This window comes from Gossypium hirsutum, chromosome A05 (genome assembly GCF_007990345.1).
Source record: "Gossypium hirsutum isolate 1008001.06 chromosome A05, Gossypium_hirsutum_v2.1, whole genome shotgun sequence".
In the NCBI taxonomy this organism is placed as follows: domain Eukaryota; kingdom Viridiplantae; phylum Streptophyta; class Magnoliopsida; order Malvales; family Malvaceae; genus Gossypium; species Gossypium hirsutum.
Genome location: NC_053428.1, coordinates 32,213,886 through 32,241,226, shown reverse-complemented (window position 1 = coordinate 32,241,226; position 27,341 = coordinate 32,213,886). Strand labels below are relative to the sequence as shown.

At 30.5% G+C, this 27,341-nt stretch overlaps 1 protein-coding gene across 2 annotated transcripts; it reads right to left on the bottom strand.

Moving 5' to 3' along the window:
• Window positions 1–21,384: 21,384 nt before the first annotated feature.
• On the bottom strand, window positions 21,385–27,019 carry LOC107957476 (calcium-dependent protein kinase 11). Of its 2 annotated transcripts, none has more exons than XM_016892990.2 (7): window positions 26,307–27,019; window positions 25,389–25,532; window positions 25,143–25,295; window positions 24,906–25,021; window positions 22,779–22,946; window positions 22,429–22,653; window positions 21,385–22,099 (listed from the first exon to the last, which is right to left on the bottom strand). In XM_016892990.2, exons 1-7 carry the CDS (start codon window positions 26,860–26,862, stop codon window positions 21,953–21,955), a joined length of 1,509 nt encoding a protein of 502 aa, XP_016748479.1. In that variant the 5' UTR covers window positions 26,863–27,019; the 3' UTR covers window positions 21,385–21,952. The 2 variants fall into 2 exon arrangements, with proteins under 2 accessions (XP_016748479.1, XP_016748480.1); XM_016892991.1 differs by having other exon boundaries at window positions 25,389–25,527; window positions 26,307–26,995.
• Between the last annotated feature and the right edge of the window lie 322 nt (window positions 27,020–27,341).

Genomic DNA, 27,341 nt, shown 5'->3' with positions numbered 1-27,341 from the left:
AAATCCTAACCCAATGCATATGCTGTAACATCCTGATTTTCGGGTTTTCCGCGATTCTTGATATTTTAAGTAAATTTCTAAAATTTGGTATGTGATTATGGAATTCACAATTTGGGTATGTAAATGGGCTTATGGAAGGCCCATGAGTTGGCCAAAACCCGGTAGAATTTTTAAATTTTGGACTTAGGAGTTAGGGGTTCTGGCTAGGTGCCCTTATATAAAGTTGTGAGTAACATGCATCACAAAAAGAGCTGTAGTAAAGTGGCAAGGGTGACGCCACTAAGTTCCTAAAAAGGTGGCGTGTGGAGCATAAGGGAAGACTTGGGATCGATCCCCTGTGTTGGCAAATAAGAGTATTTATTTTTATGTGCAGGAAGGGTAAGTGTTGGAACCTAAGTGGATTCTGTAAGAGGAGAGTTGGATCAAGTCAAATGCATGGATTAAGGAGGGATAAGGGGAGAGATTTTAGGGATTTGATATGAAGATAAAGTTGGCCGAATAAGGGATATTGGAGGGGGGATTTTCGGCAGAGGGGTTTAGTTAGGGATTTCCGGCACTTAGGTAATTGTGTGCTGTTTTCTCCCTAGAGGATTAGTTTTTTTTCTCTCTTTTTCTTTTGCAGCCGAATCTACCATCTCTTCTTCCATCTTTTCTTCCTTCTCCTTCTTTCAAACCAGCCCACTATTCCCTCCATTCACCCATTGTTTCTTTCTTTTATCTCTACTTCTGCCGAAATACCGCAAAAGCCGAAATCAGTGAAGCTAGGGGGTGCCGATTCTTTGTGACCAGTAACCTTTTCTTTCCTTTTCAATTGTTGGCGTTCAATTCATTTACCTTTTAGGCATCTGGATTCAAGACGAGAAAGACTGTGGTAAGTGCCCAAACTCTAAACGATTCCTAGAGTAACTGTTGGCCAAAAGCCGAAACCCTATAATTTAGGGAGATGGCCGAATATGGGTATAGGATTTATGGGGTCTTCTTTTAATTTTTTTGTGGTTTATTTAGTGGAGGAGCAGCAAGGTGTAGTGTCGACTTGGGGTAGCTTGGATCTCCGGAGTGGCTAGACCTAGTCATCAATCGCGACAAAGGTAAGATTCCTAAAGCCATTATGGATGGTGGCCGAATGTGTAAGTATTAGTATTAGATGATTTTTGGTTTGGTTCAATTATGGGAAGCTGATTATTAACGATGGATTATAGGAGAAATCGTGTAGGAGATCTCGTCGAGGAATATCGCCAAATAGGTGTGTAACGAACCCTTTTTCATAGCCTAAAGCAATAAATGCCGAAAAGCCGAAATGCCGAAATTCTGGCATTTCGAGGACTGGTGAGCAAGCGAACGCTCACTAGTTAGTTAGAATCGATGAGATGATGATCGGGAATAATGGAAACGGTAAGAATGTGATTTTTGGCGTTCTCGGTAAGTTGGGCCTCGAGGGGCCGAAGTGGGGCCCATTGGGCTTTCGGGCCCATTTGGGTAAAATTGGTAGAAAAGGAGAACCTATTAAATTGCACATAGTGACTGATAAAACCATTATGGAATATAGGCTAAATGGGCCTAGATGACGAAATTGGCTAAGTAGGGCCCATTAGAGGTTTTTAGGCCCAATAACTCAATTTCGCTAAAAATGGGCTAGGCTCACTGTTTGCACACATGAATTGTTAGTAACCGTTAATGAACATGAAAACCCTAATTTTTGGTAAAATTATAAGATTACCCTTATAACATGAAAATGACCGTTTTGCCCCTAGGTAAAAATGACCATTATACCCCTAGGGTTTAGGTATGAATTTAATACATGGGATTTTGATAAACATGGTATGTATGATATGCACATGACATGTATGATATGTACATGATATGTATGATATGCACATGATGTATTTATAAATGCATTGGGTTGGGTTTTTATATGGATGGAGGAAGTACAAAAGGGCTTATGCCCCAGTTATCAAAAGGGCTTATGCCCCAGTTATTAAAAGGGCTTTTGCCCCAGTTATTAAAAGAGGCTAGGTCTCCAGTTATATGATAAAGCAGCTATGCTGCCAGTGGAGAGTTATGGCGGGGTGGGTTGAGTTAATCCTCATATGGTGTGTTGGTTGGTACAGGTGAAGAGTAGCGGATGGTGGGTCGAGTAGTCTACCCAAATGGGTTTGCATTCTTTCATTGACATTACATGTGATATTGAAATGGGCCTATGGGCCATACCGGTAAAGGCATCGGCCCAGTAATAATGAAATATGAAAAGGCTTCGGCCCAGTGTTATGAAATATAAAGTATGAAAAGGGCTACGGCCCAGTACACGTTGAGACTGGATTTGGGCTTAGGCCCAGCAGGCTGTTATTGTTTTGGGCTCTGAAAGGGGCTTGTTGCACACTGAGTTTCCAAACTCACCCCCCTTTCCTTAACCTTGCAGGTGAGCCTTGATGTGGGGACTTGGGCCGGAGGGGATTCAGAGTAGCCACGGTGATCGCCTTTGGACTTTTAAATAAGCGTTGGTTTTCATTAAATTTCCTTTAATTATTATTTATTTTTGGGTTGTAATAAGGCCATTTTAACTTTCCTTTTATTTCTTTTCGGGTTTATTTTAATTTTAATAACTTTAAACCTGGTTGATAATTATTCAAATGGGCTAGACTTAGGACGTGTTTTCAAAACGATACTTGTTTTCAAAATAGCTCAACGCCACGATTAATCGATTTATCAAAGACGTCCACTTAAACAATTTTAAACTCGATATAACAAAGTGTGGCTATGGTTGTGGGCATGTCTAGGATTGGATCCAATCAAAGAGCTTGGTACTTAAGTAGCCTTCATGGCTCACCTCCTCTGTCTCGGATACCTACCTGGTGCCCAGCTTCCATACACTTTGTTAACTCAACGAAATATATGGTTCTTAAAACACTAAGACGGAACGTGGGTTTTCAACTCTAATGTGGCACGTCAGATTCGACCATAATGTCTGGGCCGGGTTTGGGGTGTTACATATGCAATATGTCACACAATCTCATACATAATCACATACTTTCAGTAAATGGAAACATTGTTCCAATCTTTCAAATTACCATTGAGTTGGTATCAATCAATATCGTTCAATTTCACATACTGTATAGATTTTCATTGTGCATAAATATCACCCTTTTCAATACACAATATAACAAATATCTTATGCACTTAAATCATACAAAAGATTAATATCTCAACACATTATATCAGTCAGTCAAAATTCTTATATCTCATAACTCAAATATGCAATTACAAACTCAATCAAACATTCATACTATCAAACTAGCAATCTTGCCAACATGTCAATCTTTTAAGGCTCGAAACATACCTGGTTCGGCCACTCAAAAAATCAATAATTTGACTATTAAGCCAATCCAATCAACAAGCTAATTTATCAAATATAACATGATATTTAAAATTTTCAAACAATTTTATGAGTTTAGGACCCACACCTTATTTTTCACTTCTTTGGAGCACACTAGCAAATCTTCCAATTTTCCTTAATAATTTCTTAAACGAACCTAAACCAAAATTCAGTATAAATTCAATAAATTTACCATTAAACCAGCCCCCAAACACCCACTTATGATTTCAAACCAATCGTTGAAATTATAACTATTTTATGAATCCAAACTAGTTAGATTCCTTACACTGTATCGATACAAACTGTACGTACAATCCTTCTTCACCTTTCGGATGATTTGAGGCGTTTGGGTCGGCACTTAATTCAATAATATACTAGAAAATAAGTAGCTAATTAATGATTAAATTCCTTCATTTAATCAAATCATAACCTTTACCCAACAACTATGTCGAAATAACAAACTAGTTACCCTTAATTGCACTTACGCTTCACGATTTGTGGGATCCGAATGGCAAATTGATCAAGAACGTTTTTCCCTAATTGAAATGAGTTTAAAATATGATTAGGAGGGTTCAAGAACTCAAATTAATTCTAGAAAAATATAGGCAAGAACTAAGACACAAAACAACCCCTTTTCCTACCGATAGGTGCACGCACCACCACTCGCGGTGGCCAAAATTGGGGCTGAATTTTAAAACGGTTTGAGATCTGATTAAAATCTGGAAAAATACCTTTGAAATCATTTAAAATCCCCCATATTCCAGATATGGAAATTTAGGTTTTGAATGGATAAGATTAATTAAGAAATTGAAGAGAGAAGAGACCTTACCCAAGCTAGTCGAGAGAAATGGCAATGACACTTTCTTGGCAATGCTCGGGATCGATCTTGGAGTTCACGATTTCATATTTGAGGCTAATTTTAATGAGGAAAAATGACAGTAATATGGTGGAAAATATGTTAACAAATATTGTGGCAAAAATAAAAAGAAGAAAGAGATGGTAAAACTAGGTGTAGGCGACGACAACAATGGGAGAAAGAAAGAAAATTGAAGAGAACAGAGGAAAGGAAGAGGGTGAGCGGCTTGGGTAGGTAAAAGTTGAATTAAAAGCTGAAAAATAGGGATTTGAACTTGGGACCTCATTTAATTTCCATGCTTTCTCATATTTCTTTTAACCATTAGGCTTTTTCCTCATTCTTGAAATAATTTTGCAATATTTTTTTTAAAAACAAGGCATGTCACATACTAGGGTTTAAGGCAAAATTTGCAAAATAATAAAAATGGTGAGAGAAAAGGGAATTGAACTTGGATTTCAAGGAACGTTTCACTAACACTTAACTAACAAACTAATACCTTATTTATTTCCTAAAAATGCATAGATAAATTTAAAAAAAATGGCATGACCACACTCTCTCAATTCACAAACCCGATTCTACTAACCCCTGATTTTTGGGATGTTACACTTTAGCTTAGGTATTAATAGCCTATATTTTGTAGATACCGTTTTGAGATTTGAAGTTGAAAAATTCAAGAAAAATATCCAAGGTATCGATACTTTCACTTAAAAATCAATACTTTGCCCCTACTATAGGTACCAATTGAGGTTCTATCATTTCTAGGACTCTAGGGTCTATTTACTAGCTTAGTCATTCATATTTTTCCAGTTTTAGCCCTTGTTTACTTGATAACTTAAACCAATTTAAATTACTTAGCAATAATGCATTTTTAATCTCGATATCTCATATTTTAATACACTACTCATATAAAACATTTCGTATAATTTCTAATAAGTTTCACACTTATTCAATTTAGTCACTCTAACACCTTTTTAACCAAACACTCACCTAGGTACATGCCATTTACTGAATCAACGGAGAATAAAAGTTACCTTTTTCTTAGGTCCATTGATGTGATGCAGCCTATCCACTGAATCTTTTAACCGCTTCTCATTACTTATGGGTATAAAACACGAGTTAAACTTTTGCAAGCTTAGTAAGCAGAACTAGAGATTTTCTTAACATTTTTATTATTTATCACATTTACAATTTAATCCATTTTAGCACACGTAGTCGTTTTACCTTTTTATTTAACAATACTACTTATCAATTAATATCAATGTTAATCCCGTAAATTACCTTCCACTTATAGCATCTCTTATTTGTTGCTCTTATTTGTCAAATTACCTCTTAATTTCAAATCATTGTTAATTCACTTGCCTCAATACTTCAATCACTTAACTTTCTTACTTTGGTCCCAATACTTTTCACATTCTTACAACCTAGTCAATACCTTAAATTAATTTCTTTCTGTATACAGACTTTTGCCATTGCCTTAAGTACTTGTCTCCACTGTTTCGTAACACTGATAATTTTTTATTTTCTCATATTCTGATTGGTCTATTATTTATTTATCACTGTTCAAGACTCTAGAAATTTTGGGGATGTTATATCAACTTTTACAATATCATTGGTTAGCTCAAATATTTTATTTTGATTAAAATGTTATAGTTTTTAAAAATTGTTGATGTAACGCCCCGAATTCTGGGCCTAGAAGTTTTGAGTCTTGAGCATAGGGACAGTGAAGAGGAGGTCACACATATGTGTTTAGTTGTGCGATTTAGTTACAAAATGGGCCTGTTGGTCTGGTGGTGGTGTGAATGTTGGTGAACCTCAAGGTCGCAGGTTGGAGTCTTTGCAAGCTTGTTTTGAGGTTTAATAATTTTATTTTGTTAGCTTATTTGTTTTAGATTTTATTTTAATTTTGGAAGTTACGTTTCCTTTCACTCTCTTTTTTCTTCTTTACATTTTGGTTTTTCAAAACAATTCTCCAAAACTATTTGTTTGCGGGTTCGGTAATCTCGCTCCTCTGTCGTTATCTTCAGTCGCAAAACAGTTGTGGGATTCAAACTTTAATTACACTATTTTATTTTGTAAAATATACGTTCGGCTTTTCTTGAATATATGTTAACCCAAAGGTTTTTGGGTTTTGATCGCTGAAAGTGGGGGGGAATACGTCATATTGCGATGTATTCTTGATGTGGTTAAGGTTGGGGACGGTTTGAGTGGCTAAAACGGTGTTTTCAGAGTTATTTTAAGGGGTTTTGTGACCTCCCTGGCAGCCACATGGGCGTGACTGGCAATTTATCTGCATACTGTTAGCCCTAATACCTAGAGGGTCGTGGGCAGTCCAATACCTTGAAGGTCGTGGGCAGTCCAATACTTGAGGGTCGTGGAAAATGCTGATGGCCATCGTTGTCGGGCAACCCGGGATGACGTCATATGGAGTGTTGGATAGGATTTTCGAGGTCCAATATGGAGTGATTAGTTGGATGAGCTTAATAGCTCTGTTGAGGAGTGATAGGGGTCGGAGAGGTGTGTTGGCTGGATGGGTGGGTTTTCTTTAACTCAATTGCATTCATATGCATCTTATTGATTGTTTTGTGAGTGCGACTGTCTGTTGCACGGTTCGACTGAAAAGCATTTATGACATTGTGAAATTGTTAAAACTCTGATTGTATCTGACTGACTGAACGGGAACTAGTGACTATTGAGAGTTTTGTTATTTGACTAAATAGTATTTGCGATTGTGTAACTAAGTGTGGTTTTTAGTATGCTTTAAATATTGTTGTCTGCCGGTACGCCCGTTTCGAATGTACCAACTATTATTGTATAGCTCTGTAAGTATGTTTCGCTTCTGAACTGCTTTTTGTTTCCAATCCTGTAGTCAGTCGGTTTGGTTTCACACTGAGCTCGTGTAGCTCACCCCCTCTTCTGTTTCCCTTTTCAAGTACAGTTATGGATTCTGTTGATGGGCTCAGTACGCGGAGGTCTCAGACAACTCAACAAATTGGCATATCAATTTGTGTTTTCTAGTTTTTTTTTATATATATTTGGTTTTGAACTGTAAAGATTTATAGTACTGCAGTACCATTTTTAGTTTTATGTTTTATTTCTTGTATCTTTACAGAAGGGATTTTAAAAGTTTAATTGCTTTGACTTTCTCCATAAATCTAATTCTATTCGAGTTTTAAATTTCACTGTGATGATTTGGTTTTTACTTGATAACGAATAAATGTTCTTCAGTTATAAAGAGATTGTTTTTTGTAAAAAAAAATTCCGACGATCATTTCGATGATCAATGTAGCATTCCGAATTCGGTCTAGACTTCTAAGCCAGGTTTAGGGGCGTTACAGTTGACATTGTTAAATTTAATATTTTTTTTATCTTTTAAGTAAGATATAAGAAAATATTAAAAATAAAAAGCTCAAGCTAAATTACAAGTTTATGAATTTATAAATTAATTTAATAAAAAAATCGATTTTTTTTTCTAAAAAAGTTGTTTTTAGTAAGTTATTTAATTAGTAAAGAAATAAATTCAATAATTTAATTTTTTATTAAAAATATAATTATTTTTATAAATAACTATCCAAAATTAAACAGACATTTAACTTAATAATAATGATTTAGTATTAATTAAAATTATATAAAGAAAATTGAAGTTGGTTGGATTGAAGTAATGATGCTTAGAAAAGGCGGATGAATCTTTTACAAAGCCTGTCATAGGCATCGAGACAGATACACACTAAATAATTTTGCTCTACTTATAATTTCCAACTTCTGCAGGCAATGTCTTCAGAAAAAAAAAAAGAAAAAAGAAACACTACTATTCCCCTTTTTGTTAATATTAGTAAAAAGTTTTAAAAAGAAAATTATGAAAATAAAAATAAAAATGAATAGTTTTAAGCTTTAAAATTATAAATACAAAAATTAAAACCTAATACTTACTATTTTCATTTTAAAATTCCACACCATAATTTTCACCATGACTAAAAATTGATCTTGACATAAATTTATTTATTTTTCATATATTCAATGTGATTCCGGTGATCACATTTGTTCATATAATATATAGTTTAAATATCTCTACAAGTTACACGTGCAAAATTCAATTGACTTTCTTTATCATAATTATTGGGCTACTTTATATATAATTTATTAAAATTTTAACTTTAAAGTAAGTATTTTCAATATCACCAATTTAATTCTTTATTAAAATGTCTAATACTAAAATTTTAATAGTAAATCTTAAAAATTAGATTTGAGTAACTCAAATTTTTTTATTTACAAAATCCCACCTAAAACATAAACTTTTTTTTATTTCATTTTTCTATTGTATAATTTTATATTATTTCATTCTAAAAAAAACTAACATTTTTAAAATTGAATTAGGACCTTCAAATTTAAAGGGGACAGCATGATGTGTGGATACATGTAATAGAAGAAAAGAAAGAAAGCATCTTCTCCTAAAAAAGCACAACGAAAGGGAAGGCTTTTTTAAGGGAGAAGAGACACGTCAGGGCTGACCTTTCATCTCCGCTTTTGCTAACTTGACAGCTCCGCTTTTTTTTGACTGTGACATCCTACCATTCACTAAAGTTGAATCACACCACACTATTTAGAGACCAACTCCAATATTTTATTTCATTTCTGAAGAAACTAACAACGTTTTTAATTGTTTTTTTTAAATTAATAATAATTAAATTATTATTTTTTATTTGAGAGACCAATTTATTTAATATAGAAATTGAGACTATTATTTAAATAAATTTTTTACACTCTAATGTTTAAATTTAAATAACAAAATGAAACAACGTAATTAAAGTGGAAAGCATTAGTCAAACCTAGCTAGCAATAGCGAAGTCCCCCAATCCTTTGGTTAACTTTTAGCAGTGTAAGGAGGCTTTCCTAAATGGTTGAGTCACGGGAAACAAATAGGGAGAGATGGTCGGGTTACCCACTCCGATCGGTCATTGAAGGCTGTGACTCGTGTCAACCACACGACGAAAGTGGCACGTGATGCCCACTAACCCCAAATCACTTGGATACTTCCCATACCCTCCCCACTTGCTTTTGTTTGCGCTATTGGGCATCACAAATAAAAAATTGGATTCTCTGCCGGCACGTCATCGGCGCGTGATCGTAGACTACAAATACAAACGATGCGATGGAGGTATGGGAAAGGTAAACTTTTCCTTTTTTATTTAATCTGCCCGTCAATGGACCACTTCATCCACTTTCACTTTCAACTCAGTTACTTTTTCTCATTTTCTTTCGGTTCGTAAATGTGCATATCACACCCTAATTTTGACGCAAATAATCAATCTGGACTATTTCCCCCCAAAAGATGTAGATTAAAATAATATTAATTAAGTCTTTGACTCCTTAATCTTCTGCTTAAAAAAGTTATTTATATTAAAAGTTATCTCTATTTAAAATATTAACAAATTAATTATTATACATTATATCAAATAGTAAACACATTTTTTGTTAAAAATTTCATCAATTTCTACTATTAAAAACTAATTCATATACCTCAGTATGAGTTACACATAGCATCTTTACTCATTTACTCATTTTTTTTAGTAAAGGAAGCAAAATGTAATCCAACTCTTAATACAAAAATCACTATGATACATTTACCTAATCTTTTATAATCTCGTATTTAAATTAGTTACTTGTAATTTGTAAGTTAAATGCTTAATAAATTATCAAAAATTCAAGTTTCATCTAATGACCTATAATTCTTTTCGAGTTTATAATGTAATATGCTTTTATATTTTTATATTAATAATCAAGTTGATGGTTGGATTTACTAGATTATTGATTTTTGGTTCAATCAGTTTAATTATTGATCCGATAATAATAAAATAAAAATAAAAAAAAATCACAAAGTAATATAAAATTAATTCTACTAATTCAACTTCTGAATTTTTTTTTATTTTTCAAAATTAATTACAAGTAATTCGCTCATAGATTGCTTCAGCTCTTATATCCAAAATCAATACATCATGCTATCTAATTCAATTTAAATAACATTTGGCTTTATTTACACGGAATTTTACCTATTAAATCCACGTTACATTATATTAACTAAATCTTTGATTTCAAGCAATTGAATGGTTACACTTATAATCTATTTAATTTAAGGTTATGCATATATGCATATACAAATTAAGGAGCATGGAAAAAAACATCAATTATAGTGATGAAAAAGAGATGATTGAATGAAAGCGTAAGGAGGGAAAGGATGCAGTAGGTGCTTTAGCTTTATACTTGGTTTTCATTCATGTAACCTTCCATATTTAGTGAAGGGATGCCTTTATTTATTTATTTGTGGGCGGTGTGTTGGATAGGGTGGGATTTGCAAGGAACATTGTTTCGATTTGTGGATGCTATTTCAACCAACCATATGTTTTAAGCCAAATCATGCTTTAAAACAATTCCCTTTATATATATATATATATATATATATTACAACAGCTAGTATAATATCTGTCCCCAATTATTTGAGATGCTTTAATCGGAAATTTACAACCATTGTTTAAAGGACAAGTAAGCAATGAAGGTTCATTGTTGTGGGGGTTGTTTGCTACGTAAAGAATGAGAGGGAAAGGAAATAGAGAACAAAAAGAAAAGAAAAAAGGAAAAAGATATCATATTTGCCTGCCATCACATTTTCCTCTTTACATTATTCATTTATATAAATTTTTACATTTATAAAATTTGATCGGAACGATACAATCATCTCTCTATAATAGTCTTATCTGTCTGTTAAAATTTTGCTCGTTATATATCTTTAACGTCATACTATTATAGAAAGAAAATTGTTGCTTTTATGTGCATTTTATTTTACATTTTTTCACATGATTAATTATGAAGCTTATAAATCTAATAAGTTAAATTAATTAGCATAAGTTATCTATATTCTCAAAAAAAAATATGAGTTATCAAATTAAATTAATTAATTTATAAGGTTATAAGTTAATGATGTTCCATAGTAGAATTATTAATTAGAGAAGGTAATAATTTATTGAATTGATATCTTCAATTCCACTTGTTAAAGATTATTTTCATTTAATAAAATATTATTAATGGATTTTTTATATGAAATTTAAACGTTTTATTGAAAAATTATTTTAATTAATAGATTTTTTATTCAATAAAGTATAATTAATAGGCTTATTTATATAAAAAAATTATAATTTTACTTAAAATTTATACAATATGTTGTTATAAAAAATTAATTTAATAAAAAATATACTTCATAATTATAAATATTGATGTTATAAGTGAAAATTTGTTATAGATGATTAAAATAAAACATAAAAAATCAATTCTATTAGAAATTTGGCTGTTATAACAAAATATTGCTATAGTAGGTAACTGATCTAATTGTTTTATGATTTAAGAATATTTAAATTAAAAATATCCGCTAATTATCTAGTTTTTCTTTATCAACCAACCACATAATGAGTGTCATTATCTAGTATAAATTTTATTACATTTTTTATATCGTGTCACGTTTTAATTATTTTTTGATATTGTATCTAAATTTATCTCATATATTATATTATTTATTTAATTTTAAAATCAACCTAAAAATTGTATTTATTACAGCACTTATTATATATTAATCTAATTAATGTAAATTTTATTCTTAAAATTTTAGTATAGTTTCTCAAAACATAATGAAGGCATTTTCTAGTTAGCTACGTTCAATGTATCTCATAATTAAAGTCTTCAAAGTCGAATTTATTTGGTTTTTTCTTTTCCTTATATGGTATTAGAGATTAAATGCTCTCGATTGATTTGTTGTATTCTTCTATTCTTTCCTTCCTTAATCTCTCCATCTACCATACTTGGTGTCACTATCTCCTACAACCCAAAAAGAAAATGGCCACAATCAACCTCGTTCTCATCCTTGGATTCACAGCACCAATGTACCAAACAACACTTTAATCTCTTTCAATACTTCTGCCCAGTCTCCACTTACATCAATGAAAAAAAACTATGTTAGGTTTAGGCACTTGCATAATCTTTTATATGATTTATATGTTAATAATAAATTGACGTACGTGTGGGTTTAGCAATATGATTGTACTCCACGCATGCAAAGTTTTTAACTATTTAGATATTTTTATCGTATTCCCCGGTTATTTTTTTAATGTATATTTAATGCTTAAATTTTTTTATATTAAATAAATATTTATAGATTAGAGATCTTCTATCGGTCTTTTAGCCTTTTCTTAATTTCTTATCAAAGCTCAAACACGCAAAGTTTTAAATGGATTTAGCATCTTTATCTTATCGATAGAGAATATTGGGTAAGTTACTAATTAGAGTTAGTTATTATAGATTTGTTGGTTTTATTATATTAGATTAACAATTTTAATTAATATATTAGATGTAATTTGTATGGTTTTAATTTTTAATGGTTTAAATTATTTTATTTGGTCATTTACTTGTGAGAAAGTTTAATTGGTTTGTGGTAGTTAATTATTATTAGATGATCAATTGTTTATTTATTCATTAATTTTATTTAGGCCAAATTACATCGCAAGTCATTTTAAAATAGTATTGTTTTGCTTATTCTAATTTTTTTATCAATTTAGTTACTTTAATTAAGATTGTTCGAATTGATCACTATTGTTAAAAATTCCATGAGTCTACAATCAAATTGTTGGCGTAACTTTATTTTTTTACTTTTAACTAAAGTTAGGGACTTCTCTATTAGTAGTACAAAACTTTTTTTTGTTTATTTGTTTATAGTATAAAGATTTTAATGATGACATTATCAAAATTTAAATTATCTTTGAAAAGAAAGAATCCAACTACACAACTACAAACCACAATCATCACTCCACCTTTTTCAATGAATCCACCGGTCAAGATAACACCATTGTACCAGGACTAACACCATTATCGGAAACCAAACATAATAAAAAATAATAATATCTATACTATACGACATAAGAGGTGAAATGCAGATAACTTAGCTCAATAGCAGAAGCACGACAAGTATTTCAAAACATTTTTAATGAAGTTAGCAAGAGGGGTCAATTTGTAAGCTTGTTTCGTGAGTGGACCAGGACCTTTTTAGAAAGATTGAGTTTAATTATGTAGAAAGTATAAATTAAGACGTTAAAGAGGAAACGGAATTTAGTATAGGTGTTGATATTTCTCTACATGTAAGTGAACACCTGAGTCTAAAATTGATAAAGTACACCGAGTTAGTTCATTTTAGTATTTTTCCTTAGGTTAATCATAAGACTCTATTTTTCCTTAGGTTTTATCTAGGTTAATCATAAAACTTTTCAACATGTTATCACAATAATAATTCTCGTAAAATAAAAATTCTAAAATATACTTTTACGAATAAAAATTTCATATATTATGTCATCTAGAGTATTGGAACTTGAATTTTATGATTTACTATAAGTGTTATAGAATTCAATTCCAAACATATTATTGAGAGAGGCTTGATAAATTCATTGAATTTAAATTTGAGGGGACGAGTTTAATAAATGTTTTTAGTGATTTCATAGTCTTAATTCGGGTAATCTATATTAAGATAGACTTGATGAAATTATTTATGTAAGTGTGAAGAATTAGTTATTTTCTATGAAATACATTGGGTAGACTTTCTAGAGCATTTACCAGCATCCCGAGATGTATTGGTTAAAACTTGTTGATCTATCGCGGAACATCAATTGAATATGAGATTAGTCATGTGTCATGTGTTAACCCCTATCTCAAAAAATTTCAAGATTCGTTCATTTGTTAAAGAGAAGAATCACTCATTTCACTACAGACTAGTTCAAATCCACAAAATGCTAGTGCTTAATCGGCTAATTTCACTGTTGCTCTTCTCATATTTACAAAAAAATTTCAATTCTTTTGCATTAGTGAGAGAATGCCGGTAATGCAAAGTGAGTAATCCCACAATATGTGAAATTTAAACATTGTATTGAAAAAATATTTTAATTAATATCATTTTTATTTAATAAAGTATAATTAATAGGCTTACTTATATAAAATAGTTATAATTTTACTTAAAATTTTATACAATATGTTGCTATAAAAAATTAATTTAATAAAAAATATACTTTATAACTATAGATGTTTATAAGTGAAATTTTGTTATAAAGAATTAAAAAAACATAAAAAATCGATTCTATTAGAAATTTGACCATTATAGCGAAATATTATTATACTAAATGACTCTTACAAAAAGGGCTTAATTATTCTATGATTTATTAGTCATCATCTTAGTTAAAGAATTTTCCTAAAAAACTTATAAATTTATACTAATATTTATATAAATTTAAGGATAATTAAGAATACTTAAATTAAAAACTACCGCTAATCAAATTTTATCTTTAAATAATTTTTTATCTAGTTTTTCTTATCAACCATCCACGTCATGAGTGTCATTATCTAATATAAATTTTATTACATTTATGTATTGATATAACGTGTCATGTTTTAATTATTTTTTGATATTGTATCTAAATTTATCTCATATATTATGTTATTTATCTAATTTTAAATTTATGAACTTAAAAATTGTATTTATTACAGCACTTATCATATATTAATATAATTAATGTTAATTTTATTCTTAAAATTTTAGGAAGGCATTTTTTAGTTACCTACGTTCAATGTATCTCATAATTAAATCTAAGGTCGAATTTGTTTTGTTTTTTCTCTTACATGGTATTAGAGATTTAATGCTCTCTTGACTGATTTGTTTTATTCTTCTTTTCTTTTCTTCCTTAATCTCTCCATCTACCATACCTTTGTGTCACTGTCTCCTACAACCCAAAAAGAAAATGGCCACAATCAACCTCGTTCTCATCCTTTGATTCACAGCAACATTGTACCGAACAACACTTTAATCTCTCTCAATACTTCTGCCCAGTCTCCACTTACATCATCGAAAAATAACTATGTTAGGTTTAGGCACTTGCATAATCTTTTATATGGTTTTATATATTAATCATATACTGATGCTTGGGTTTAGCAATATAGTTGTACTCGTCGGATGCAAAGTTTTTAATTGTTTAGACACTTTTATTGTATTTGTTGATTATTTTTTTTAATATATATTTAATGGTTAAAAGTTTTTTATATTTAACATATATTTATAAATTAGAGATCTTCTATCAATCTCTTGGCATTTTCTTAACTTCTTATCAAAGCTCAAACACGCAAATTTTCAAATGGATTTAGCATATTTACCATATCAACAAAAAACATTATTTTTTAATATATAATTAACGGTTGAAGATTTTTTATACAAAACAAATATTTAAACATTTTTAACTTACTCAAAACTTAAAGTGCATCATTTAGATGAATAAAACATGAAATATGACAATAAAATTATGTAAATATATTTCATATAAATTATACATATAAAGCTTAATTAATTTTATGATAGCATACATGGATCCTTTCTCATACGTGTATGTGAACAAGGAAAGATCCACTTACACTAGTATAGAACTATGTTAATTTACATGTTTATATTAACTTTATATATATATATTAAGAGAATGACTGTTAGCTCAACAAATATAATAATAAAAATTAAGTACGTAAATTTTTAAATTAATATGATATCTTTATCACATCGGTTAAAAAATATTATTTTTCAATATATATTTAATAGTTAAGAGTATTTTATATTCAACAATTTTTTTAATATTTTAAATTTACTTAAAACATAGTGCATATCATTTATGGGAATAGACTATGAAATGCATCATTTTAAATAAATATATATTTATAAAAGTTATACAAGTTTGTGTAAAGCTTAAGTTTACACTAAATTGAATTTTTGATTTTTTTTAAAAAATTTACCAATTTGAATTTTTTGTATAATTTTGGGATTAAATTGAATTTTCATTTTCATTTAGAGATGAATTGAACTAATATATAAATAAAAAGTAAAAAAAAAAAGTTGTTGGTACTTGTCGATTTTTGCTACAAATTTTGTTGCCATTTTTTTTTAAATTTTAATTAAGCTGCTTGCTACCATTTACTACTTGTTTTGAGGTTAGTTTATGTAACTGATTTGATATGACTATTTATTATACCAGTACCAACACCATCATTGGAAACCTAACATAATAAGGAGTGAAATGCTGATAACTTAGATGGCTCAATAGTAGAAGCACGACAAGCATTTCAAAACATTTTTAATGAAGCTAGCAAGAGGGATCGATTTATAAGCTTGTTTCATGAGAGGACGTGGACTTTTTTAGAAAGATTGAGTTTCATTATGTAGAAAGTATAAAGAGGAAATGGAATTTAGGATAGGTGTTTATATTTCTCTACATGTAACTAAACACCCGAATCTAAAATTGATTTAAGTATACTGAGTTAGTTCATTTTAGTATTTTTCCTTAGGTTAATCATAAGACTCTATTTTTCCTTAGATTTTATCTAGGTTAATCATAAAACTTTTCTTACATGTTATCACAATAAACATAATAATTTTCATAAAATAAAAATTTTAAAATATACTTTTATGAATAAAAATTATATATATTATGACATCTAGAGTCTTGGAACATAGATTTTATGATTTATTATAAGTGTTGTAGAGTTCAATTTCAAACATATTATTGAGAGCGACTTGATAAATTCATTGAATTTAAATTTGAGAGGATGAGTTCAATAAATGTTTTTAGTGATTTTATAGTTCTAATTCAGGCAATCTATATTAAGATAGATTTGATGAAATCATATATTAAGTGTGAAGAACTAGTCATCTTTTATGAAATACATTGGATAGTCTTTCTAGAGCACTTATCGACATCTTAAGGTGTATTAGTTAAAACTTGTTGATCTATCGCAAAATATCAATTGGATTTGAGATTAGCCGTGTGTCATGAGTTAACTTCTATCTTAAAAAGTTCAAAATTTGTTCACTTGTTAAAGAGAAGAATCACTCATTTCACTATGTACTAATTCAAATCCACAAGATACTAGTGCTTAAGCGGCTAATTTCGTTGTTGCTCTTCTTGCGTTTTACCTTTTCTCATGTCTACAAAAAAATTTAATTTTTTTACATTCGTAGAAGAATGTTAGTATGCAAAGTGGATAATCTCACATTGATTGGAAAAAGGCTATTAAGAGATTAACTTTAATCGTTAAAGATACATGATTTAGTTAATGTATCTACTAAAATTCAATGTATCTATTTTAACATGTTTCAAACATTAAAAACACATTATTTTCATCAAAATACTTAATACATATTAACATCACTTTGGTGAATGCAGTTAAATGGTACACTAATTAACCTTTTATGTGATAATAAAAGTCGCAAATTCCAACAATAATTTGGGGTACATCTTTTAAATTTAGGTATAGAAATATAAAACTCAACTTTATCTGATATAAATAGATCAGATAAATTGGTTTTGTAGTGAGAATAGAATTGACACATCACATAGGAGCTGACCAGCTACCAACGATTCATATGGTTCGTAAGGTTGATTTGATGTCATGATCGGCATCAATGCAGAGTTATATATACATATAATTCAACGAACGACAAATTAGTTTAGCAGAGAAAAGATAAATGGCACAATACATGGCAGCCAACCAGCAAGCAAGGATTGTTTAGGTGAGTGGCTTGATTTGATAGCATGATCCACGTCAATGCAAAGTTACATTATAATTCAATGAATGAAGGTTAGAATTCTAGGACATCATCATTGATCTTGGGAAAAGAACATTTCTCTTTCGGACGAAAGCATCACCTCTTTGCCTAAAATTAGGTTTATCAAAATGTGTTTCAAGGACTTTGGGTGGCCGACACTACACATACAACAGTTCAACCCCAAAAGAAAGTTTGCTTCGTGAATAAAATCGTTTTTAATTCAAGCAATTATGTATGGATTAAAGTTTATATGACGCAAATCTCATCATTTATTAAAAAAATAATAAAATAAAAAATTTGTGGGATAAGTAGATTAAATTGATTATGAGTTGAATCAATTGCCATTTAATCAATTTAAGTTTTAAAAATTTTAAATTATTTTTTATCATATTTTACTATTTTTGATACAATGTTTAAAAACTACCTATAATTTCTCCTCAATCCATAAATAGGAGGAAAATACACTTCAATACACTGAAACTCATGTTTTTCTGCATTGACAACAATGTCTATACTGACCAAATTAAGATTTAATTAGAAACTTAGATTTAGTACTTAGATTATCATCAGTTTTGATTCTAAATTAATTAAGATTTACATTTGAATTATTTGGGTTTATACAATTTAAATTCAATAAAATTAAATATAAAAAATAAGGTAAAAGACATTATCAAGGTTTAGTTTAAAATATATTTACCCTAAAATTTGAAAAACATTCACTTACCCTCTTCAAGTTTAAACAAAATATCATAAACTCTCTTAATAATTATTTATTAATTAAGGGTGTGTTTGGACACCACGGAGTAATTAAATAAAAGTGTAATTATTATAAAGTTATTAGCATAGTAATACACCCTTATGCTATTATTAGAAATTCTAATTCCCAAAACAAGTTTGACTAATTATAAATTATTCTAGTATTCTATATTTGTTTGGAATATGTTGAGGAATAGAGTAATAGATTGGTGGAGAAAGGAATCGGTATATCGACAAGCTGTTGTAGTTGTGGGGCAGTAAAAGATATAAACCATGTTTTTATATGCTGTTATAAATCAGTGGATGTTGGGCAAAATGTAGGGTACATGTTATAATTATAACTCTGTAGGAGAATTGATCCTGACATCTCTTGCTAGTTAGGATGGTATTTTCATAGAAAATGTCTTACACTTATTTATATGGAGCATCTAGTTCCATAGGAATCTACTGTGTTGGCGACAAAAAGATTTTCCAGCAGCTCATATAGTTACTTTCTTGCAGGATAGGGAAAATGGGTGAATACCAGTACATTTTTAAAAGCTATCCCCTCTTTCTCTTTCACTCTCTCTTCATGTTTGAATTATTATTGGAGATCGATGAAATCTTAATGAGTAATTTGGAAAGTATAATATGATTATGTAATTTTTTAGAATGTAGAATGGCATTGTATTGAACACCAAATGATGAAAACAGGAAAGGGCGTGGTTGGGGCTTACTATTGCAGTCAACTAAAGAGGCTGTAAGAGTAATAAAAAGTGGACTGCGAAGTAGAAACATCAGAAGATAAGCACTACCATTAATTAATACGCAAGCAGAGAGAGATAAGATTGGCACCTGAATTTGCCTCCTCCCACTTTACTCTTTAACATGTCTAGCTCATGCTGACCTTCCTCTTCATCATTCTGCCGACTTTAATATTTTCCTTCCAAATTTCACCTTTCTATTTTTTAAATATTCAAGTTAAATTTGATGTCCATTTATGGACTGATGGACTTTTGGTTTGGACTTTTGGTTTTTTTTTTTTTATGTTATGCAGGTTTGTTTTGCTGCTTATGTTTAAAGTTTGTAATTATCTCTTTTAATAATGTTATTTTTAAACCTTAAATTTATATTCTCTTTTGATTATTTATTTTTAAAGTTATGTGTATTTATATTTAAATAAATAATATATGTTTATTGGTTTAAATTAAACCAATAATCTCGTGAATTTGTTTTTTAACATATAATTCAACAATTCACGAATGATGTTTGTGAATAATAAACAAACAATAAACATACATATATTATTTTTAATATATAATAATTAAATAAAAATATTAATAATTATATTATAAATATAATAAGCACACAAATAATTATATGATAATGGAACGATAAACAACCTCTATACAAATATAAACAAGTACATCCATTTGAAAAAGATTTGTTGTATGTTCAGTTGGTTTATAAACAACCTTTAAAATACTGTTTATCTTTATTTATTTAACTCGGTAAATGATAAAGTTTTTAGGTGATACATGTTATTCTTTTTCAAAATTAAATGCCAAAAAGGTTGCCACAATTATTTTATAAATATAATTACTTAATTAAGAAGTTTTACAAACACCATACGTGATGATTGGAAATAGACATTATTTTGTTCAACTTCATTTGTAATTTATTAAATTTTAAAATTATATATGAATTATAGTTTGATATGTAATTATATACATAAACTTTAATTTTATATAATTTTACCCATAAAATTTTAATTTGATTCAATTCTTGTAAATTGTTAACACAATTATTGATATAACATAATTTTATGTTTATATTTTACATACATAAATAATTATATTTATCCAATATAAAAATAATTTGATATATTTATTTCTTCAAATGTGTATAACCATAATATACATTTAAACCATAATTACATCAAATTAAAATTTATGTATATAATTACATATTAAATCAAAGTTTATATATAATTTTAAAATCTATCTCATATTTAAATAACTTAAAACATAATAATAATAATAATAATAATAATAGTCTGAAAAATTGACATACTCTAATCGTACCAAAATGGAATCCCACTTTCTTCATTTTAAAAAATTTACTTAATAGAATCAATTCAATGAGAAAATTATGAAAAAAATCAAATTATAAAATAAATACAATATGTTTATAAAATTATATTAGCAATTTGATTTTTAAGAAAATCCCACTTCTATTTTTACCCTACTAGAAAACTACAAGTACAACTATTTTAGTTTTTCTACACCACTTAGCTTTTTTTCTGTTCTAATCATCTCATTTTATTTTATTTTTTTATTAGTTAATATTATAATTTAATATAAAATTTGATTAACAATAATTTAATAGTAAAAAACATATCAATTAGGAAATTTTAAAATCACTAAAGGATCTCAAGATTAATAAGAAATCATAAACAAAGATCAATCAATATTTTAGTTTAATATAAGGTCATTGATAAAAATAGTTTAATATCATCTCTTTATATTTATTTAATGGTTAGTTTTTTTATACATATACAAATACGGCAGATTTTTTTAATCCAACAACAATTTGATATGCATAAATTAATAATACAATAATTAAAAAGAAAAAATATAAACAGTGTAAAAAATAACTGAATTCTGTAAAACTAATAGTTTTTCATTAGTACAAGTGAAACTCTTCTCCTGTGTTTGTTTGTGAGTGTGAATGTGTAAAAAAATACTATATAAGAAGGTCAACAAATTAAAGCAACAAACATTATTGTTTCATTATAAATAGAAAATTACAAGCACTAATTGTCTGATGGCTACAAACTTCTATCATGCCGACAATTAGTGAACTACACTGACTATTGATTCTACTGAAAAGCATAGCAGCTGAGCCATTTCCTCTAACCATTATTAAGCTAGGCAAGAAAATGACAGTCTTCACATTCCTAAGTAAATGAGTGAATAAAATTCATCCATCCAAGTAAATGAGTGAATAAAATTCATCCATCAACCTAAAGAAGCATAGACACCCTATGGCAACTCAAATGGAACGTTACGTCAGTGTAACTAACCTTCGATTTCAGTTTGACAAAGTGCAGCTAACTATGCAAGAGATTAGATTTCATTCTACATTGTTACGACTCTCCATTTCTTGAAATACCTGTGTTCGACACCCATTTGGGATGTGCATATTCGAACATCGGTATAGAGATATAACAATTCAAGGACCTTCTAAATACGTGGAAAAACGTTGAAAATTTTAAACATACCTGTGTTGGATACATACCTGTATCCGACACTCATATCCAAGTACCATGGTTTCATTTAATATCCTGTGTTGGGTCTTTCATTCCAAAGGCATCGGCTATGCTGAAGGTCAGGCTGCTTCTCAATGATCTGCTCCTTCCCATACCCCCATCACCCGTTCTCATCATTGCAGCAAACTCCCCATAGTCTATTCGCCCATCCTGCAATTTTATGTAATCATAAGAACACCTCCGAATAAGAAATTGCAATTTTGATGTTTTATCCCTACATGCTTACGTATCTAGCTAGAATGAACAGAAACTTTAATACTAAACTGTACTCTACAAGTAATACATTCATCTTTTCCAATATAAATATACTCGTACGCGTTCATCTCAGTGATAACATCGATGTGACCATGATGATGATATGTGAAAACCATGGCTATATAACTTCTAGAATGGAGAATGTGAATAAATAACTTCAAATTTGAATGTCCAATTGGCCTGATATATCAAATTTGAATGTCCAATTGGCCTGATATACTTACATTATCTTGGTCAATTTCTTTGATCATCTCATCCAAATGCACATCACCTAGACCAAACTCTTTGCAAGCTTGTTGAAGTTCATCAATGGTGATGTAACCACTACCATCTTTGTCAAAAAAGGAGAAAGCAGCAACTAAGTTTTCCTCTCTCTCGATCTTATTTATGTGCAGTGTAGCAGCAAGGAATTCACCATAGTCAATTGTTCCACTGTTATCAATATCAGCCTGCCAAAATACCAATGGCAATAATAACTGAAATTGTGAGACTCGACCATGTTGTAATAGTGGAGAGTACCAAACTTAGATTATAGCACAACATTAAATTCAATAACTCAAAAAGGTGTATTTACAGCTTCCATTAAATCCTTGATTTCCGTTTCTGTAAGTTCAGATCCCACTTTCTTTAAACCATCTTTGAGTTCCTGAAATGTAATCGTCCCACTGTTGTCTGTATCAATCATTTTGAACAACTCTTTCAAGCCACCAATTTCTTCCTCAGAGAGTCTCTCTGCTATGACCTGCAAAAGAATTTATTTTCCATCAGAAAAGGTGTGAAACATATAAAAATATTAAGAAGGAATAGTATTTGCCAGAGTGACCCAAACAACCAAGACAGAAAATTAAGTCTTGTGGCTGCATATGCCTATCTTGTCAAACAACACAAAGATGGCAACTGGATGTTGTATTCATTGTACGAATATGAAGGGATAAACTTTGAGAAATAAACTATTTTTCTACAATCATGAATTATAGCAGAACAATGTAACCGAAAAGGAAAACAAAATTTTTTGAGTAAAAACAGAGTTACAATAGTTTTGGCTTCTTTCCATCCCAAGCTGCAGTCCATGCCCCTTATAGTTCTCAGGAAACTACTTGCTAGCAGATTTACTTCTTAGGATGAAAGGATGGTATGAGGTAGTATTTTATCACAAGCCCCGGATGAAGTTAATATGCATCAAAGTTTAAGAGATTAGAATCCTGACTTCTACTCCGAACAACTAAAGCTAAAAAAGATGTCCACCATCGAGGCTAAGACAAGTTAAATTCCAGACTCCAGCCTCCACCCAACTAATCCCAAGCTAAGCTAGCCAACACCAAAAAGTTTGTTTTGCTGGAGAAACAAAAATGAAGAATGGACGTTGCATTCTATTATGCAGCTGACCACAGACCCAGAATCATTGTAACAACAAAAAATATGAATGGATGAACTTGTTACTTGTGTGATAAGCTACTTTTTTTATACCACCATGATTTATAACATTACTGAAAATGGAAATAAATTCTGCTACTGATGGCGTTGCTTCTTCCCTATCTCTAGCCCTCCCTTCGTGTGAGTTGTTGGCATGAACGGCTCCTTTTGTTTTCTCTTTTTGTTTCTTTTTCTTCCCCTTGCTTGGTGGGTGCTGATGGTTTGAAGCTTGTCATTTTAAGAAGAATTTCCGCTACACATATCTCAAGCTCAAGAAGATTTTAAGGAATAGGAAATTTAAGATCGAACCGCCACACTTCAGCTACAACCAATTGTAGCAAAAAGAGATGCCCACTACAGGGGCTATCATTTCAGTATGATAGCTTCCTAACAATATTTCAATATTATGGACAACATAACTGCCTCCGCCTAGAAACCTTTCAAAGCCCAGACCCCTAATCTCCGTCTGACTAAGCCCTCTTTAGCCAAAACTGGAGTTTGATTCACCACAAACAATTTCGCGTAAAACAAGCCAGAGACATAAACATGAGAGTCCAATGCAGACACAAAAAATCAACAGTAAAAGTTCAGTGAAAGGGGAAGGGGAAGGGGAAGGGAAAAGAGAAGCTTGTATCTCTACAAAAACGGATAATGCCACCCAAGTGAAGAATTAAAATAAGCAATAGTTGGGTTCCATATCAAATATAAACACCCAACATATTTCAATGCAGAATGCATTGGATCACAGTGCTACACCATGCTAACAAAAGCCGCATTTAAATCTTCCATGATTGAGTGTAAACTGAAGCTGAATCTTATACCTAGATAAACTTCCATTCTTATTCTTTATTTATTATGCCACAAACCTGTGCTTCAGACATAAAATACATTTTCATAAGACCATACCCATTGTTTACAGTGTGATAGCAAAAACAACATTAATACTCATATGCCAAGAACTGTCATATCTTATTACTCAACTTTGGCATACTATTTTTCTTATCTCCACAAGTCAGAATTTTATATCAGATATTACTGATCTCATAAACATTCAGGTTTTTGATGATTTTTATTCTCGTGGCCCAAGACAGGATTCATTCTAATTTTAGATATCACTCATTACTTTCTAAAAGTCACAGCACAAATTAAGCAATAAAAATCCTTAAAGAAGAAGATGCTAAATTCAGTAGAAAAGATAACTAAATAATGAGTTCACTATCAGATTCTGGGGAAAATTTTCCTATAACTAGAGATCATTGGTAAGACGAAAAACAGGAAAATCACATACACGCAGAGCCATCTTTTTAAGTTTGTTCATTGCTGAGAACTTCTTCAAACGTGATAATACAGCGGAATCCAGAGGTTTGTCTGGGGCAACTCTATCATCCACAATCCATGGGTGACCTGATGCATAAACCAACCCACAATTGTGACTTATACACATACCATAAAGATAGGACACTGTCATTCCCATGTTATAGAAAAGAAATAATAAAATATATCGCATAGTATTCAAATAACTTACATAGAACCTCATAGGCAGTAATTCTTTTCTGTGGGTCCCTTTCAAGCATCTTTCTTAACAGATCTTTTGCACTTTCAGAGATACTAGGCCATGGCTCAGATTCAAAATCAACTTTTCCATGTAAAATCTGTCTGAAGATTCCTGAATCAGTTTCTGCAAGTTGAGAGGGAACGTAAGTACATTTACGATATGAGAACACAAGAATGGCACTAACCGTTGCAGGGAGTACAGTATTGAAATGAATACCTGCCCAAAATGGCGGAACCCCACTCAACAAGATGTATAGGATAACAGCAGCACTCCATATATCTGCTTCTGGTCCATAATGCTTCAACAAAACCTCTGGCGCAACATAAAAGGGACTCCCAACAACATCACTAAAATACTGTCCTGGAATGAAAAAGGATAAAAAAAAAGTAAGCCCCATTAACCATGAAAGAAAACATTCACAGAAAAATATAAGGCAAAGCATTAGTGAATGCAAGAGGTGCAATTCAATGCTTGATTCCTACAAGCAGAGTTTAGTAATGAAGCACAACACAATAATCTAATGGTGCTAATCTTTACATCAGCAAGGAGTTTTCCGAAAAACATGCTGATCATTGAACCATCTCATTTAATATATTCAATTGAATTAGATATTTAGTGCATTAATTATGGACAAAAACTGAAACCATAAAACCTTCGTAAAAGATGTTCTTTGCATAACAGAACATTGTTACATTCAAAAAACCAGAACCGAAGTTCCTCACAATTTTTTTTTTAAATTAATATGAATTTTGGAAAATACACACCAAGTAGTACATCCTAAGGGAAATTGATCCTAATGAACAGTACCTGAAGAACATGCAGTGAATCATCACGGTGAAAATTAATTATCCCAAGACCTTCAAAGAATCAATTCAATTTAATACAACATGATTACAATAAAATCAAAAGGAAATCCCAATCATGGAAACAACCAATATCAGATATCAATATCCTACCGCAAGGTGTCGAAGAATGAATAAAATCCTCAACGTCCAATCAGATAATTAAACCAAAATCAGAGAAAACTCTATTCATGGTTCTTACAGATCTACATTAATCATTCAACCAAAAAAAGCACCTTTAATTAAAGAGAATCAAGAGTAACATAGAAACAAAAGAAAACCCAGAAGCAACCTGGTTTATAGAAGACGGACAAGCCAAAATCGGTAGCCTTGAGAACGGCATCGTCAGCGGGAGTATCAAACAAGAAATTCTCAGGTTTGAGATCTCTATGCATAACCCCAAGGGAATGACAAGCCTCAACGACACCAACAATGGTTTTGATAAGCTTAGCAGCCTCTCTTTCACTATAATGACCTTTAGCCACGATCCTATCAAAAAGTTCCCCACCCGCACAAAGCTCCATAACCAAATGAACAAACACGGCATCTTCATAAGTTCCCTTGATCTGAACCACGAATGGGTTCTCAGACAAATGATGCATGATCTGGATCTCCCTCCAGACGTCATCGTAATCTTCACGGCAGACGAGCTTGCGCTTTGGGATAGATTTGCAAGCGTAACGGATACCAGTAACCTTGTGGGTACATAGGTAGGTGGTGCCAAATTGACCTTGCCCAAGCTTCTTGCCCAAGAAATAGTGGTCCCTTATTCTCTGGGTTTGGTATGGTAAAACCGTACCTGTGGGCTTTCTTGGTCTTGAGGACGATCCTGCAATTTTCTTATTCATTGCCACAAATATCTCAGATGGGATCTCTCTCTCTCGCTTCCACTCCCCTTCAATGGAGACAACGTATTTTTACAATCAGCCGGAAACAAAGCTCAAAGCTTCCCGATTCCTATTATTACAAATTTTGCATTTTGTGAGTGAAAATAGAAATAGAAATAGAAATAGAAAAAGTAAATTTATTATTTATTATCTATTATTTTAAAATAAATAATTTAATATAATAAATGCTAGTTTCTTAAAAAAAAGAATAATTAAGAAGCCACATTCTGTAAATAGTTTTTTTAATAAAACTAAAGATCATTATGTTATCACTTGTAATTTTTTAAGGTAAAATAAATTTATGTCCCTATTTTTATAATATATTTCAGTAGTTTAATTGTCAAAAAATATATATATTAATATATTTATAAACGTAATGGTATAAAATTTTATTTTTAACTTTTTATTATAATGAATATTCATTTTATAATTAAATTATT

Excerpts from the sequence above, each read along its gene's own strand:
- LOC107957476 (XM_016892990.2), bottom strand. The coding sequence starts at position 26,862 with ATGAATAAGAAAATTGCAGGATCGTCCTCAAGACCAAGAAAGCCCACA. Across the intron at positions 22,654-22,778 it reads TCAAGGATTTAATGGAAGCT|GCTGATATTGATAACAGTGG; the intron begins GTAAATACACCT and ends GTATTTTGGCAG. Across the intron at positions 22,100-22,428 it reads AAGAAATTGACCAAGATAAT|GATGGGCGAATAGACTATGG; the intron begins GTAAGTATATCA and ends ATAAAATTGCAG.